Raw genomic sequence first — 15,437 nt, 5'->3', positions numbered from 1 at the left:
ACTGATGTATGAAATTATGGAAAGATTACTTGCATTTATGATAAACACATATTTGTTGCCATTCGTATGTCAAGGGCAAAATCCTGAAGCTATATTTCCATTTGAAATTAAGTGACTATGATGAGCATGACTTACTAAATGCAGTAATCTCTCTGTATGAAGTAAGAGTAGATTTTAATTAAGCTTATGACAAAGTATGGTTTTATTCTTTTAGGTTATTTGAGGGAAAGCCTCATCCAGAATGTTAAATGAACCAAGAACCTATGATTTAATGTCTTATTTTGCAAATCCTGTCTTTTAGTACAAATCCTCTATTTTCAGAAAAACATGAATGATATAGTACACAAAGGTGTCATATAGGGAATTCAGCCTGTGTTTACTGAACATTTATCTCAAGGAGCTTATAATCAGTTCTAAAACTAAATTCTCAAGAAATAGTTCAATGGTAATATAATAGAATAGATGCCTAAATGCCACAATGAGCATTTTAGGTAAGGGAGCAATCGTGAGCGAAAATGGCAATGGAAGTCTTTATAGCGAAAAGGAGATTTGAACCCAGACCTCAAATGATGGGAAGAGTTTAAATTGAGAGACAGGGATGTGGCTGAGTGTGCCACATTTGTAAGACCATGAGGTAGCTGCCATTGACATGTTAGTTGGTGAGTAGAGGGAAATAACTGATAGTCTAGTAGATGAAACCACATTTTAAATAAGGCTTTTAATATCTGCTAAGTACTCACTAGTTTACTCTTTCTGCTGACCAGTGGCAACTTCCTCATTTTCTTATACACTGTTCTGAGAATGGAGTCTCTCAGAAAACATATGGACAGGGGAGTGACATGAAGTTTGAGTTTGGGTAAGCTAATCGATTCCATTCTGTGTGCCTAACTTCATAGGAAAACCAAAAGCAACCCTCAGACAACCAGGATTTTCTTCGGATTTTTCTATCAGCAAAAAACCCAGTCCAACACTGTTAAGAGACAAAGGAAACTCTCTTGGAGTTAAGTCCGCTGCTGAAATGCCGCCTTACACGTTGCACGCAACTGTCGGAGGTGACACGTTCAGAGATGTGCCAGTGCAGAGGCACGTGGCCATGTCTGCCAGCAGCAGGTATTTGTGCTTTGTCTACAAGGAGACATTTGGTGAACCTAGGATAATAAACATTAAAAATGCATATTTAGGGTAAGAAGGAAATACTTTGTTTTGTATAATGTAACTTCATATGTAGTAGAGAAATGCATCATTACTAGTAAGTTCACTTTTCCTGGCTGCATGAGTGTCATTCTCTGAATAGCTCCATTTTATATTTTCTCCACATTTTTGGTAATCTCTCCTTGTGAAATTCATTTTAAAAGCTGTCCTAATATGTAATTTCAACATAACTTCAACTTTTTCTGAAGTTTTAAGTAAAATCTGATTAGTTTGTGTACTACACTGTACTCCAATAATTGTGTCCATAATCATATAGTAGCATAATACATATATGCATCAGAATACCAGACTGGCAGTAATAACACAACCTTAAAGTCTTAGTTTAGATGCTGCCATTCGCTAGTCAGATGAAATTAGTGAAATTATTTCATCTTATGAAGCTGTGGTGTCCTCATTTGTTCAACAAAAATGTTAGCTAGGAGGTCTCAAGTTTTCTTTCTGGCCCTAAATTTTATGGTAACTCAGGTCAGCAAACTACTACTCATGGACCAAATCTAGCTTATTGCTTGTTTTCTGTAAATAAAATTTCATAGGAACACAGCCACATTCCTTTCTATGTTGTCTGTGGTTGCTTTTGCATAACTGCAGAGTTGAATAGCAGTGCAGAGACAATACAGCCTGGGAAGCCTAAAATATGAATTATTGAACCCTTCACAGAAAAAATTTGCCAAGTCCTGATATAGATGAATGAGTATCACATTTTTCCATCTATCTGTGCCTTTACGAAACAAATTTTGCTATATCAAATCTCTTTAATTTAGTGTTCAAAAATTCCATTTGTGTAAAAGATAGTTTCTCTAGTCCCCTCCACAACATGGAACCTACCCAATACTGGAATATTTGGAAAGAATTAATTTTTTTAAGTTAGGCAAAAGGGTATTAATTTTTTATATCTTGATATTTTTAGAAATGCCAAATATTTGCCATAATGGTATATATTTAATGTTGTTTGTGATTATTATAATTTTGATAAGGTCTAGAAAATATGACCTAAAACATTAGTCCAGTATATCAGGAACCAGACTGCACAGCAGGAGGTGAGCGGCTGGTGAGCAAGAGAAGCTTCATTTGTATTTGCAGCAGTTTCTCAGTGCTAGAATCACCACCTCAGCTCCACCTCAGATCATCAGGCATTATGTTCCCATAGGATCACCAGTCTTTGGTGCCAAAAAGTTTGGGGACCACTGCATTTTGTGACTGAGGTACGATTGTCTCCTCTAGTTGCATGCCTAAACTTAAAAATCCAATTTTGAACCAAATCTATAAAATTATAGCAAAATCAGGCATCCTAGGTTGTGAGCCCAGGGGAGTATTCTCCCCCCTACAATCTGGGGCCTCCTACTCCTCACCTATTGGGACTGGTTGGCCCAGGTAAGTGCGTTCCATCTCTGCAGGTAGCATCAGCAGTGACCAAGTGGAGGGCTCTGCCAGCAGCCTAAATAGTGGACCCAAGATGGTGCTCTCTGACCAACAGCCTAGTGCGCTTCTACCCCTCCCACTTAGCAGCACCAGGCCCAAGGAAGTGTATTTTGCTCTCGTGAGCAGCTTCTATAGAGATCAAGCAGAAGCCCAGCAGCAACAGGTGAATATACCAGACCAGAATAGTACCATAAGGACCCTGAATACTAAATTATCAATGGAACCACAGCATACAAAAGTAAGCCAGAAGCTATGTGCTAAACCTGAACAGGGTAATTGCCTACTAAACTAGGACATTTAAATAGGATCCACAGTGTCCTAACATAAGTCCTAATGTCTAGGATACCAAAAGGAAATCACTCGTGATACTAAGAACCAGGAAAATGACAACTTGAGTAAGAAAAGACAATCAACAAACACCAATACCAAGATGAATTAGATGTTGGAATTATCTGACAAAGATTTTAAGGCAGCTGTCATAAAAATGCTTTCATGATCAATTGCAAAGATTTTTTTAAAAATGAAAAAAATAGAAAATTTACCAAAGAACTAAAACATAGGGAAAAAAACAAATGGAAACTATAATACTGAGAAATACACCAAAATAAAAAATGCACTGGATGAGCTCAGTAGCAAAGTGAATATGAGCAGAGAGAGAATCTGTAAACTTGAAGTAGAACAATAGAATTTACCTAATCTGAACAGCAGGTAAACAGACTTCAAAAAATCAAACCAAGCCAAAACTGAAAAAGAGCTAGCAGAGCATGAAGGGCCCATGGGGAAAAAAACTAGTAGAGCCATAGTGATCTGTGAGAAAATTAAGATGTAACATTTATAGTATCAAAGTCTTGATACTATATAGTATTTGAAGTCATAATGGCTGAAAACTTCTCAAATTTGGCTAAGGACATAAACCTACAGATTTAAGAAGCTTAGATAATCCCGAATTGGATGAACTAAAGAAACCCACACCAACACACCTCATCATTAAACTTCTGAAAACTAAGACAAAGAGAAAAATCTTGAAAACAGCTGGAGAGAAATGACACATTACTTATAGGAGGATACCAGTTTTAATGACAGTAGATTTCTCGGTCACAACTTTGGAGGGAGAAAATAGCATGTTTTTCTAGAAGGAAAAAACTTTCAGCCACGAATTCTATACTATTCTATTCATTCTTCAACATTCCCTCTCCCTTGCATGTAACAAGCACTGCCCTAGGCACTAGGAACACAGGTAATTAAGACACTTGGAGGCTAATGAGGGAGACAGACACAAACACAAATGATTGTGTGTACGTGTGCATGGTTTATTTCTTTGTCCTCATATTTGGAAGAAGTCTATATATTCAGTATAATTCATATAAAAATTACTTTAGTGAGTGTTTCAGGTGGGGAATCTATATTTATTTTTTTGAGTAGTTATTGGCGCAGTCCCCTCTCTGGTTTGAAATGTCACTTTTATCATATGTTTTTAAGCTCTCTACCATTTTACTTATCTATCCAACTATTTTAAATGTTGTAACTTATAATACATTCGGTATCTGATGACGCACGTCCTTCATTTTTTAGTTATATTCCAAAATAGTCGTTCTGTGAACTGCTTACTCTTTACATAGATTTCTTAATTTTGTATTGTTTGTTCCTTAAAGGCGATTAATTGGAACTCTGATTTCCAAGTTCTTTTAAAGTCCTAGTTTAAATTTAGCATTAATACATTTTTCTCTGGGTGAATATGAATCATGCAAGCTGATTCCAGGTGTATTTTCATTTTTGCTCATGTTGAAATACTGTAATGACTTATTTTGCTGTTCAATGGCACAGAGAATTTAAATAAAAAGTATAGTGTTTAAAACTTGTATTGACTTTGCTATTTGAATTTTAATTTACTTTTTTTTTTTTTATACCTTAGGTTTAGCCCAAAGGCATCCCTTCCACCACCTCTTCAGATGCATCCCTCAAGAACCTGTACTAAGGAAACTAGTGGTATGTTTTCTAAAACATATACATTTTGGCTTCTGAAGCTTCAGAGCCTCAAGAAAAATATCCAGTGGTGGCTTTGACATTTCCTCTCACCTTCTCTTTCTTGGAATATATCTTTCCTCCTCTCTTCCCTAATTTTTTAAAGTTATGTATTGAAATGATCTAAAGAGAAAATAATACCTCCAAACATATTATTATTCTGACTTGAGGCCTTTCTCACACCAGACCCATTCTGTTTCATTTCCACATGTCACCTGCAAAAATACTTGTGTCCCTTGTCACCCTATCACTCATTAGAGGTTAAAGATTTAAAGTACATAAATATGGGACCTAAAATGGTAAAAAATAATTTTAGAAACTCTACCACTTAAAAGCCGAGACCCTAAACTGTATGCGGTGACCAGTAATCATTTAAATATGAATATAAATGATTCCTCGGATTATAAAATCCAAAACGCTGTTAAGAAAACAGTTGGAGACATAATAAAGTCAAAGAACCTGAAGATTAGAAATGCACCCACTCCTCATCTTGTCTCCTTCAACTAAAGTGTAAATCCCCGCTTAGAGACCCACCTGAGGGACACAGTGCTTTCAGAATTCGTAATTAAGTTTCATGAAATTGAAACGTGATTTGAAATGATTTGCTGCTTTCAGTGTGGTTCTTACTGAGCTGAAATCATCTTTTTCCATATTAATAATATAGATGTGTTAAGAACACATCTATATTATTTCTTATAGAAATTTATTGAACAATATGGTTTTGTTTATATCAATTACTTTTACATATGCATTTCTGATACATGACTACTGAGTAAAGTTGTATACCCTTTAGAAGTTGTAAATCTTTTCAAATTAGAATAAATTTTTTCAGCAGAACAAAAAGGACTTGTTTCAGGAGAATCGTGATTCACCTGGTAGCTGATATGCACCATTGTTTTCTTAACAGCCCTTTCAAATTTACAACTCGAGGAATCATTTATATCCATATTTAGATACTAGTGGTCACTGCACACATTATGGATTCCCAGATTTTAAATGGTGGAGTATCTGAAAGGATTTTATGAGTTTAAGTCTCATATTTATGTATTTTAAATCTTAACCTCTAATGAGTGAGAGAGTGACAAAGGGTATAATTATCTCTGTAGGTGCACACTTATACACAACCTCTCTACCTGCTGGCAGCCTAGATTACTTCCTTGCTTTGTTTAACAAAAGGTACAGAAGTTCAGGTGACTCCAGTGGCCCCACGGGGCAGGTCCAGTTGCAAAGACTCCAACTGTGCATCAGCTATTGACACTCTTTAAATGTGGGGCCTGGCCAGTTCTGAGAAACTCATCTTTTTCTTCCTCCTGGTCCTTTTATATCATTATTTGGGAAGAACTTAAATAAATTAGGTCTGCCTTTAATAGGAGACATATATGGACATCTCAGGCCCTCTGTTTGCTGTGCCAAACTAAGTCTCATCAAGGTCATGTCTCAGGCCTTGTGGTGGGTAAAGCAGAGTCAGCATCCAGCCATTCCAAGGAACAGCTCCCCCTTTGACTTCCTGGCCTATTCAGAGGCCAGTGTCCCCAAACCAGCCTGTGTGTCAATACCAGGCAGTTTAAAATAAAATAAAAATTGTTGAATCCCAGTAAAAATCCTATATGATTAAAATATGAAAATATTTTGTTTATGGTTGGTAATTTTTAATGTACTCTGATCTGTATACCAGTGAAATTGAGAAGAGATTTGGAATGAATTTCATAGTTCTTAAAATACCAAACTGTCAGCTACACTGAACACTCTGATGATGCTAACTTAGGCATTCAAAGTTTTAAATAAAAAGTAAATGTGAGTAAGAGAACTGATCAACGCTTTATAAATATTCACTCATAAAAGATAAATTATTTGAATGGGGGAAAAAAACCAAGTCATTAATAGTAACCTGTGGGCTTCAAACCTTTATGTTTATAAACTGAGGCTAGGATGATTATTGTAGGTAGATAATTTTTTGAACTTCTGTGTACCGCTTAACTATTTTTCTCACTAATATAAGAGAAATTAATTATATCCTAAAACCTGGACAATTTTTTATCATCTAAAATTTAACCTTTCTTGCAGTTAGAAGATGATCAGTTGAATAATACATTTCATTATTCTTTACAAAGCAAGATTATTCTATTTAAATTAAACCATGAAGCACCCTTGCAAAATAAAGGGGCCAGGTCTCCTCTGTGGGTGGCTGTTGACTCTGCTGGTTATGTTAGGATTAAAACTTGGAATGAGGTTGTCTTGGTCCTACTTTACCTAATCCTGTTTCCTTCTAAATCCCTTGACCCCTCACGAGCCTGAAGTATAACAAAGACTGATGACACAAATATTAAGTAATGGGGATAATCTAAATTGTTAAGCATTTTGGTTAATTCTATCATTTTTTTAATTTAAAGATAATTTAAATCAGACTGTTGAAAAACCAAATGTCACGCCTCCTGCCTCTTACACTTATAAAATGGATGAGGTTCAAAACCGCATAAAGGAAATACTAAACAAGCATAACAATGGCATTTGGATATCTAAGCTTCCACATTTTTACAAAGAGTTATATAAAGAAGAACTTAATCAAGAAATTTTACAACAATTTGAGCACTGGCCTCATATATGCACGGTATGTTTCTCCTTGTTTCTCTTTCCTGATGCCTCCTCCCCGCCCTGCTTTCAGATTTTGAGTTATTAGTCATATCATCTTTTATCCAGGGAGCATGAAGCACTTTACCTAATATTGCTTCATTAATCTTTATCTCTAATATTAACACATATAGGTTCTTATTTATGAAAGAAGTATGTCAAAGGTTAAGAGCTGCGTGTGTTATAATTGCCGTTATTATATATTTTGTTTTAAATTATTTTTAAAATGCATTTAATATGTCATAATATGTATACCATTTTGTATTGAACTTCTTCTAATAGATACTAATAGCTTACCCATTTTAATAACGAACTTACTGGTAATAAATCTTTTTTTGTTAGCCTCAAATTTTATATGCTTGTTCCTGAGTATTTTTAAAGACATTCAGCTGAACAAATTGCAGTTATTTTGTTATATATTATACTACTAATATAACTAATATATAACTAAATATATAAATATATAACTAAATACATATATTTAGTTATACTTTAGTTGTTTTAATAATTTATAGACTAACTTATTTTTATTTTAAAATTAATGTAGGTTTCAGACTTAAAATGTTTACAAACTTCTTTGGAGAAAAATAAAAGTGAGCTGAAATTAATTTTCATACCTCTTCCTACTTGAGAGTTTATTATAATAAAATGAGGGACCAGAATAGTTTATTAGAAATTTTAGTTCAGCCAGAGATAGAAACGACTAGATTCTTAAAATAACTTTTCAATGTTTCTTAATGTTTTATTTACATAGAATATATTCAACAATGTAACTATTTTAAATGGTAGCAATAGCAACTACTTGGTGATTCTAAGCTCCTAAAATTAAATATGCATAATGATCAGTGTTCATTAGAGGGCCCTCATTTCTTTAATTTAATATATATTTTGGCCAAACTCTGTTGGGCAAAATGTCATCCACTCCCTCTTTATAAGCACCTGGCCTAAAAACGGCATATATTTTTGTAACCACTTTTTCCTCTAGGCCGCTGACACCCACTCAAGTCCCATGCATTAGAGTCATTCACTCGCTCATTCATCCTGTGTGTTCATACACCTTTACTGTGCACCTGCAGGTACCAGTCACTGCCTTAAGTGCTAAGAACACAGTAGGGCAATGTGATGTGTTAGAATATGCAGTGCGAACCAGAATAAATACCAAATTCTGAAAATGCGGCTGTCCCCTACTTGAAAGGCAAGAATGTTTAATGATCATAAGAATATTACCCCCAATTTATGTGGAATGGGGGATTTATTAGTATAATAGGAATTCCCGAGGTTACTATTCAGTCATTTCATTTTTACTCCTTTCTGGGAAGAATTTTCTGGATGCAGTTTCAGCAGCATTGATGTACCTACCCCCTCAGACATCCTAATATGGAAGGGACTTTTGAGGTTTTTTCAAGGATGCTCGATTTGAAGGTTCAGGGGCTAGAGCTCTTTCTTGGAATGCATTTGGTTTTACTTTTTAAATCCATAGGCATCATGAACTTATAACATGCCTTCAACAAACTTAGAGCCTTTTTTTTTTATCATCAAAATACACATAACTCATTAAGCTTTAACAAATAAGATATCTTTGGAGTAAAATTTTAAAAATCAACTTCACAGGTTCTTAATGTATTATGTTTCTGGTTACTTTTTTATATATATATACTCCATGATAATTACTATTTGTATGGCTTAATTTATGGCTTTTGGGGAAACTTTTCAATTTCTCTTAGTAGGATTATAGGTGAGAGAGTATCACTTCGATGTTAAAACTTTACCTAAAATGAGTGGTTTCCTACTAAATTTCAGGTGCTGAAACAACTGACTTTATTTTTTGGTTGCTTTTTTCAGCACTCAACTTCATCTTTGTTGCATGATTATTTTCTGTCCAGCAGTGAGGGTGGAACGTAAAGCAGAAATATAATATACCTTTTTTGTCTGTATACTGTGTCTCTTTAAGTAGAAATGTTTAAATGCAATCACTATAAATTGTTAGGTATGAACATTTGTGTCTAGGATGCCAAAAACCACCAATGTCTACTGATATTTTTCAAAAAATATTTTAACGTCTGAATTTTTTTAACAGCCTATTGGTAAACAGTTTTAAACAGTTGCACCGTAGTTATTTTTACCCGGTCTTAAAGAGTTACGCCGTGGTTATTTTCCTTTTGTTCTGACTTCTTGCTTTTCGCCTTACTGAAAAGCAGAAACACTGATAGCATACTTAGGCTGATGCTACTATAAGCAAGGTCAGACAATCTCTAACACAGTACAGAAAATTTAGGGTAAGAAAAGAAAGACTTGGTAATGTGTATCTCTCTAAATGGCTTGTTGTATAACTGAAGAAATCTAGGTACAGTGTATTCCTTTAAAAAAAAAAAAGTGCTTCCCCGCAATCATATAAAACGTCCTATTTAAAAATGATTGAAAAATAAAATAATAAAAGAAATAAGAATTACTCATCATCCTGCCACCTACAGAAAACCACTTGTAGGGATTTCCATTTGAATATCAGAATGGGCAGCATCAGCTTCAGGGACAAACTAGCAGCTCTGAAATTTTACCTTCATAGAGGTTCTAATCAGCTTTATGCTGTAAGCCACTTCACAAGGACACTGGCTAACATTTGGATGCAGACAGAAGGATGCCTTGAATCTGTTGTTCTTACCCATTCTGATTTCTTTGACAACAAAATGTGGACTGAAATTTCTGAAAGCTAAAGAGAATATAAAGTCATATTAACAAAGATGAACCAGTTTCATAGTAATCTTTTTAGGCAACCTGTGAGGGGAATGGAAATTGTGCAGAAGCTGTCTTGGAAAGACAGCCCAAGAGGGTAAGCCTATAAGCCACGAATACTGGTATCTAAGTAACAGTTCCCGTTGGGTCTCCGGAGAAGACAGCAACACTTCTTGGTGTTGGATTTCTAAGGAAGTGAAAATAAATCAAACAGCAGTGATGTATCCTCAGACTAAATGGTATGGATACAATCTGTATAGCAATGCCAGCAGAAACAGCAGAGAAAAATGAAAGATTTGAAAGTATAGCCGTAATATCTAATTGGAATCTAATTTTTTTTCTAATTTTTCACTAATAAAAAGAAATGTGCAGTGAACACATTGGAACAGTTTTTAAATTTAATTTCAGTGAACATCTGCATAGGAGAAAGATAGAATAGCATGATGGCAAAATCAGAATAGAGAAGTTGAGGAGTAATGTGATGTTGTTCTTCTGGAACTTAAAACAGAGAAACTACTCAGAGGGCTCTATAGTGCAGTAGAAAAAGTTGGGCTTTGCAGTTAGAATTTTGCCCTGCCATTTCTTAGCTATGTTAATTTCAGCATACAAATCATCTTCTCAGGGCCTTACTCTGCTCTAAAATGTGACGATTTCTACCCATCTCATAGGGTTGTTAGAATTAAATGAGACCAATGATAAAAAGCAGCTTCCAGTACAGTGTTAGAAACATGACGGATGTTTCAGAAAAGGCAGCTGTTATTTTTTGAGGGGCAGCCCAGCTTGAATTAAAGCAGGTTAAAACTCACTGGTAAACCAGAGACGTGCCCAGGAAGCTCTGTAAAGGAACTTATCTCAGTGAAAACAAAGGAAAAGCTAAAGAGGGAAGAACAAAAGTTTAAATTGAAAAAAAAAAAGGAGCAGTGAATGACTGAAATCAAAGGAATTGAAACTTCAGGATGAAGTGAGTTTCTGTCATCTTAAAAGAACAGATCACCCCCACCCACTGCCAACCAAAGGTAATGAGAGCATACCTAGAGTACCAGCTTAGCCTAGAATGCACAGTAAAAGCCACAGATGGCAGCCAAGATCATTCCCAAAAGCTGTGCACACATAACCAGGAGAAGACTCCCTTGTCTTTCTGGAGGAACCTGTGAGCAAGTGCTTAACCTTGGGCCATGTGGAAAGAAAACAACTTGAAGTTTATCCTAATATGAGTAGTTGCAGTCAACATCAACAAAAAGTTCTTACTAGCAAAAGGGGTGGGTGTGAAAGAGTATGAACCTTGAAATATATAGAGTCTATGAAACTACTCATCTAAGATAGTAGAGAAAGAGTTTCTCTGGGTAGACGGTTTGTAAACAGGAGTTATCCTCTACAAGGTAACTTTACCTTTACCTTTGATTAAATCTCTGCTGAACATGCCACAAACAGTTGTACTTTCTTAAACAGAAAGTACAACCCTTTGTGACTATCTTGGGCTTGCATCACTAGCCTCAGTGAACTGCAGAGAGGCTGTTCTATCTCCAGTCTGTATTGGGTGGTGACCAGATAAAATGGAATTTAGAACTTAATTTCAAGCTTCAACACAAAGAACCACTAGCCAATGGAAATGAACCCGGCTCAATGAGACCTGTACAACTGCTTTGGAAATTACGATTTAATTGGACAATACCAATTCTGTTATAGAATCCCAAAGAAAATTCTAGTTCTATAAGGGACAGTAAGTTTACTTCAGTGGCCCATGCTGCAGAGTTAACAGGTCAGCCTTCATAGACTTGAAGGAGTTTGTCTTCAAGAACTTTAAGTTTGCAGCACAGGTAAATTAGAAAGGAAGAAGTTAAGACCTCTTAGAATTAAGGAGAAGAAAGTTTCTAGGCATGTAGGATGAAGAGTTTTATTCGTGTGAACATATAGAGTTCCTGAAGAAGTTGATGTTTTAAGTCCTTGGATCTCACATCTACCAAACCTAATCTGTCTACTCCAAACTTACAGAAACCCAGAGAGGTGTGAGAGAGGTATCTTGTTCAAGTTGTGATTCCAGATGAGGCAGAAATCAAGCTAAATGTAGTGAACTTGTGGGGATAGACAGTGTAAGGTGTATTAGATACCAGAATCTTCTGATGATTGTCAAAGGAGATGGCTTGAACTCTGTGGTATAAGGAGTTAATCTTTTATGTTACCTACCTGTCTTTCCTATTGTGAGGTGGAGGTTAGGGTCCATACATAGTAAATATATGGGATTCCAGGTCATGCCAATCAATGGACTGTTGATTTTTGGAGGTGGACATCCAAAACCAAAGAAAAAATAGAACCATAAATCAAAGAAAATCTAGAGGAAAAGGGCAGGATTTTGATCCTGAGTCTTCTACAGAACAGGAGACCTGATCCCCTCCTCAGGTTTATACCTGAATCCAGTAGACTAAAAGAACTAGAAGCTGTAAAAGTACCTTCTTGAGAGATCCAACTGAAATTATTAGCTGATTATCACAGGAAGGAAAAATAAAAGCCATGTTTCAAGTAGCCGTTGACTTACATTGGTCATTTCCAAAGACCAGAAGATAGCTGTTCTACCTTGGGGGATGAGACAGGAGATCAACTTGTAAATCTGGTCATATGCAGTAGAGCATAGTGAAGAATGGACACCTTGCTGTAACCCATATTATAGCAATTCCTTACCTTTGGGGAGATTCTCACAGGCTGGGGACAGATATAGTAGTAGGTTTCTTTCCTAAGCCCATTTACCAGAAAATTTAAAAGAGTCAAAGACACATTTTATGGAAGAAAGATGATGATCACAGTAGAATGCCTAGGAAAAGCAGATTTCATTCATATAAAAAATTTTAAAACAAAAGTTTGTTGAAAAAACATTACATTTAAGTTGCATTTTTAACTCTAAATGAGTGTCATGATTTTTTCCTTTGAATTGAAGTAACCTTTCGTTCATTCTCCAAGGATTAGGTTAATGAAGTATGTGGATCACGTATATTTTCCATATCACTAAACTTATCCATGAGTATTTGCCTAATGTGTTGGAAGACATCCAGATCAACTTCAGTTAGTGTCAGTTTCAGTTCCTAAAAGTCAGGCGTATATTTAGTAAATGCTAATTTGATTTAAAGAGGCCAGATCACTGGAGAACAAAGTAGAATTTAAGCACATAACCAGCCTCTTGAGATCAAGAAGAAGCACATTGGAAAGTGCCTACAATTCAAGGAACTAGTCATTTGGGGATGGGGGTGTGTCTACTTTAAATAAAAAAAAAATAAAAAAACTGCTAAAGGAAGAAATCTTCTAGTTCATATGATTGCTTGGCTGTTGTTTGGACTTTGGATAAACTCAGGCTTGTTGATCAAAAATCTACTTTATAAGCTGACAGAGCTTGACTTAAATGCTGCAGACACAGCCCTGGAAGCTTACTAATTCCAAATGCTCTTTAAGCATTATTCTGGAATAAAGGTCAGGAATAAAAAAAAAAAAAAAAAAGGAACTCTACCCTTTCCCTGAACCAATTCACATTAAGTAGACCTAATGTTCATATCTTCTAAGATAGTAATTCCTAGTTAGAAGAACTCAATGTGCTGGTCATGTTCAGAGGTCATGTTTAGAGGTTTGATAAAGAATGTTGGTAGGCGTTGGTCCTGATTACATCTAAAGCCCAGATGGGAATGGAAGCTTTGGGACTGGGAATTGGGGAGACTGTTAAACAAACATTGAAGTATCCCATATTCTCCGCTCACTCATTGGAAAGAAAAGGATCATAAACCTGAAAAAGCCTTCTTATCCTCTTTTGGGTTAGAAGAAGCCATGTGGAGCATGGGGCTTGTGAGAGTTATTTTAGATAACTAAGACTGACCCACGGAAATTGAGAAGAGGTTGCTAGGTGAAGACTGAAGAAGGGTTTTAAGATGAGCCCAGAGGTTCAGCTTTGGATATGGAGGACTGCCGTGTCTAAATCTAAAATTACACTGATTGGGATTTTATATGACAAAGTGAAAAACTCACATAGAATTCTTTTTATTTTTCCATTTGCTTTTAAATTATGTTTCTCAAACCTTCTCTGGATACTCAATCTATATTGTGTTTTGTGAAGTGCCTTAAAGCATAGTGAAGATTGGCATTTTAAGATTCCAGATTTAAAAACATGAGTCTTTAGTGAGGCGGACTAACCATTGTGAGCAATATGAGGAGTATTTAGAATATTTGTGTCCCTCTGAGGCTTAAAATTAGGGACATAAATTTCGATTGTCATTTATTGTACCATCCATAGTGTCACAGAAATCCACCAATGGTGATAGGAAATGCCTGCAGATGCTAAAGGCAGACTAGATTATCTCTTTCATTGATGCTTTTTTTAAGCAAGAAAATTTTCTCTAGCCCTTGAAACCTAAGCAGTACACACTGGCAGAAGAAAATGAGGAGAAAAGCCTAATGTTTTATGCTTATATTAATATTCATCCTTACAGATCATCTAGAATATGTAGTCAGACTGAAAGGAATCTAAATGTTAATGCGACTGGTTGATTGGTTTGTTTTTTACTATTAAACTTCTGGTGACGAGAATACCTTCTTCATACATATTTATGTATGTATGTATATTATGTATATTAAGCATTATATTAAAAATGAAGTAAATGAAGTAAGTGTTCTTTGCTAACAAGCTATCCACTTGGCATATTTTAATATTCTTTTCTTCTGAGGGGTGAAAAGACTTCTTATTGGCTTTAATGGTTTGGAATACTCTCCTAAGGGTTTAAATTGAAGCCAAGGAATAGCCAAGCAGGATCTGACAAAATAGGAACATTTCAGAAACCTGTAAATACTAACTTCAGTCTAATCAGAGGTTGAGAAACTTTTTTGTAAAGGGCTAGATAATAAATTTTTAAGGCTTTACAGGCCAAGAGCTATGTGGCTGTCACCATATGCACAACTACTTGACTTTGCTACTGCAGTACAAAAGCAATAGAAAACAAATGAGTATGGCTGTGTTAAAAGAAAAAAAAACAATTTTACAATGAATTTCATATAATTTTCACATCATGAAATAATTCTTTTGAGTTTTTCAGCCATTTAAAAATATTTCTTAGCTCATGGGCTATGCAAAAACAGGCAACAGGCTGCATTGGGCTGGAGCCTGTAGTTTGCTGATCCCTGGTCTAGTATTAGAAAGTCTTAGAACTTGGAGAAAACGGTTCCATACTTAAGTTTCTCTTTCTTCTCTTACATAGAGATGACAATCTGCCATGCCTCTCAGGAATGTTATGCAGATAAAATTAGAAATTGATGACATACAAATGCCAGGCACTTTGTTCATTCCCTTGTTCATTGGAAGGGCAATACTTTCAGCTAACTTTCTGTTGTAATGGTTGTAAAAACGATACCTTATCTCTGGAGTGTCTTTTTCTAAATAATGGGAAGCTGAGGGTTTT

General features: G+C 35.5%; 1 protein-coding gene across 1 annotated transcript in view; it reads left to right on the top strand.

Annotated features, from left to right (window-relative positions):
* TDRD7 (tudor domain containing 7) overlaps window positions 1-15,437 on the top strand; it is a 61,284-nt gene that overhangs the window by 14,707 nt on the left and 31,140 nt on the right. The window contains exons 4-6 of the mRNA XM_039857011.1: window positions 897-1,110; window positions 4,544-4,617; window positions 7,044-7,261. Coding sequence (XP_039712945.1) covers window positions 897-1,110; window positions 4,544-4,617; window positions 7,044-7,261 — 506 coding nt within the window. The remainder of the gene's footprint in view (window positions 1-896; window positions 1,111-4,543; window positions 4,618-7,043; window positions 7,262-15,437) is intronic.

Source organism: Pteropus medius, unplaced genomic scaffold, assembly GCF_902729225.1.
Source record: "Pteropus medius unplaced genomic scaffold, Ma_sr-lr_union100, whole genome shotgun sequence".
NCBI lineage: Eukaryota > Metazoa > Chordata > Mammalia > Chiroptera > Pteropodidae > Pteropus > Pteropus medius.
The sequence above is the reverse complement of the archived record's forward strand: the minus strand, read 5'-3'. Positions and strand labels throughout refer to the sequence as shown.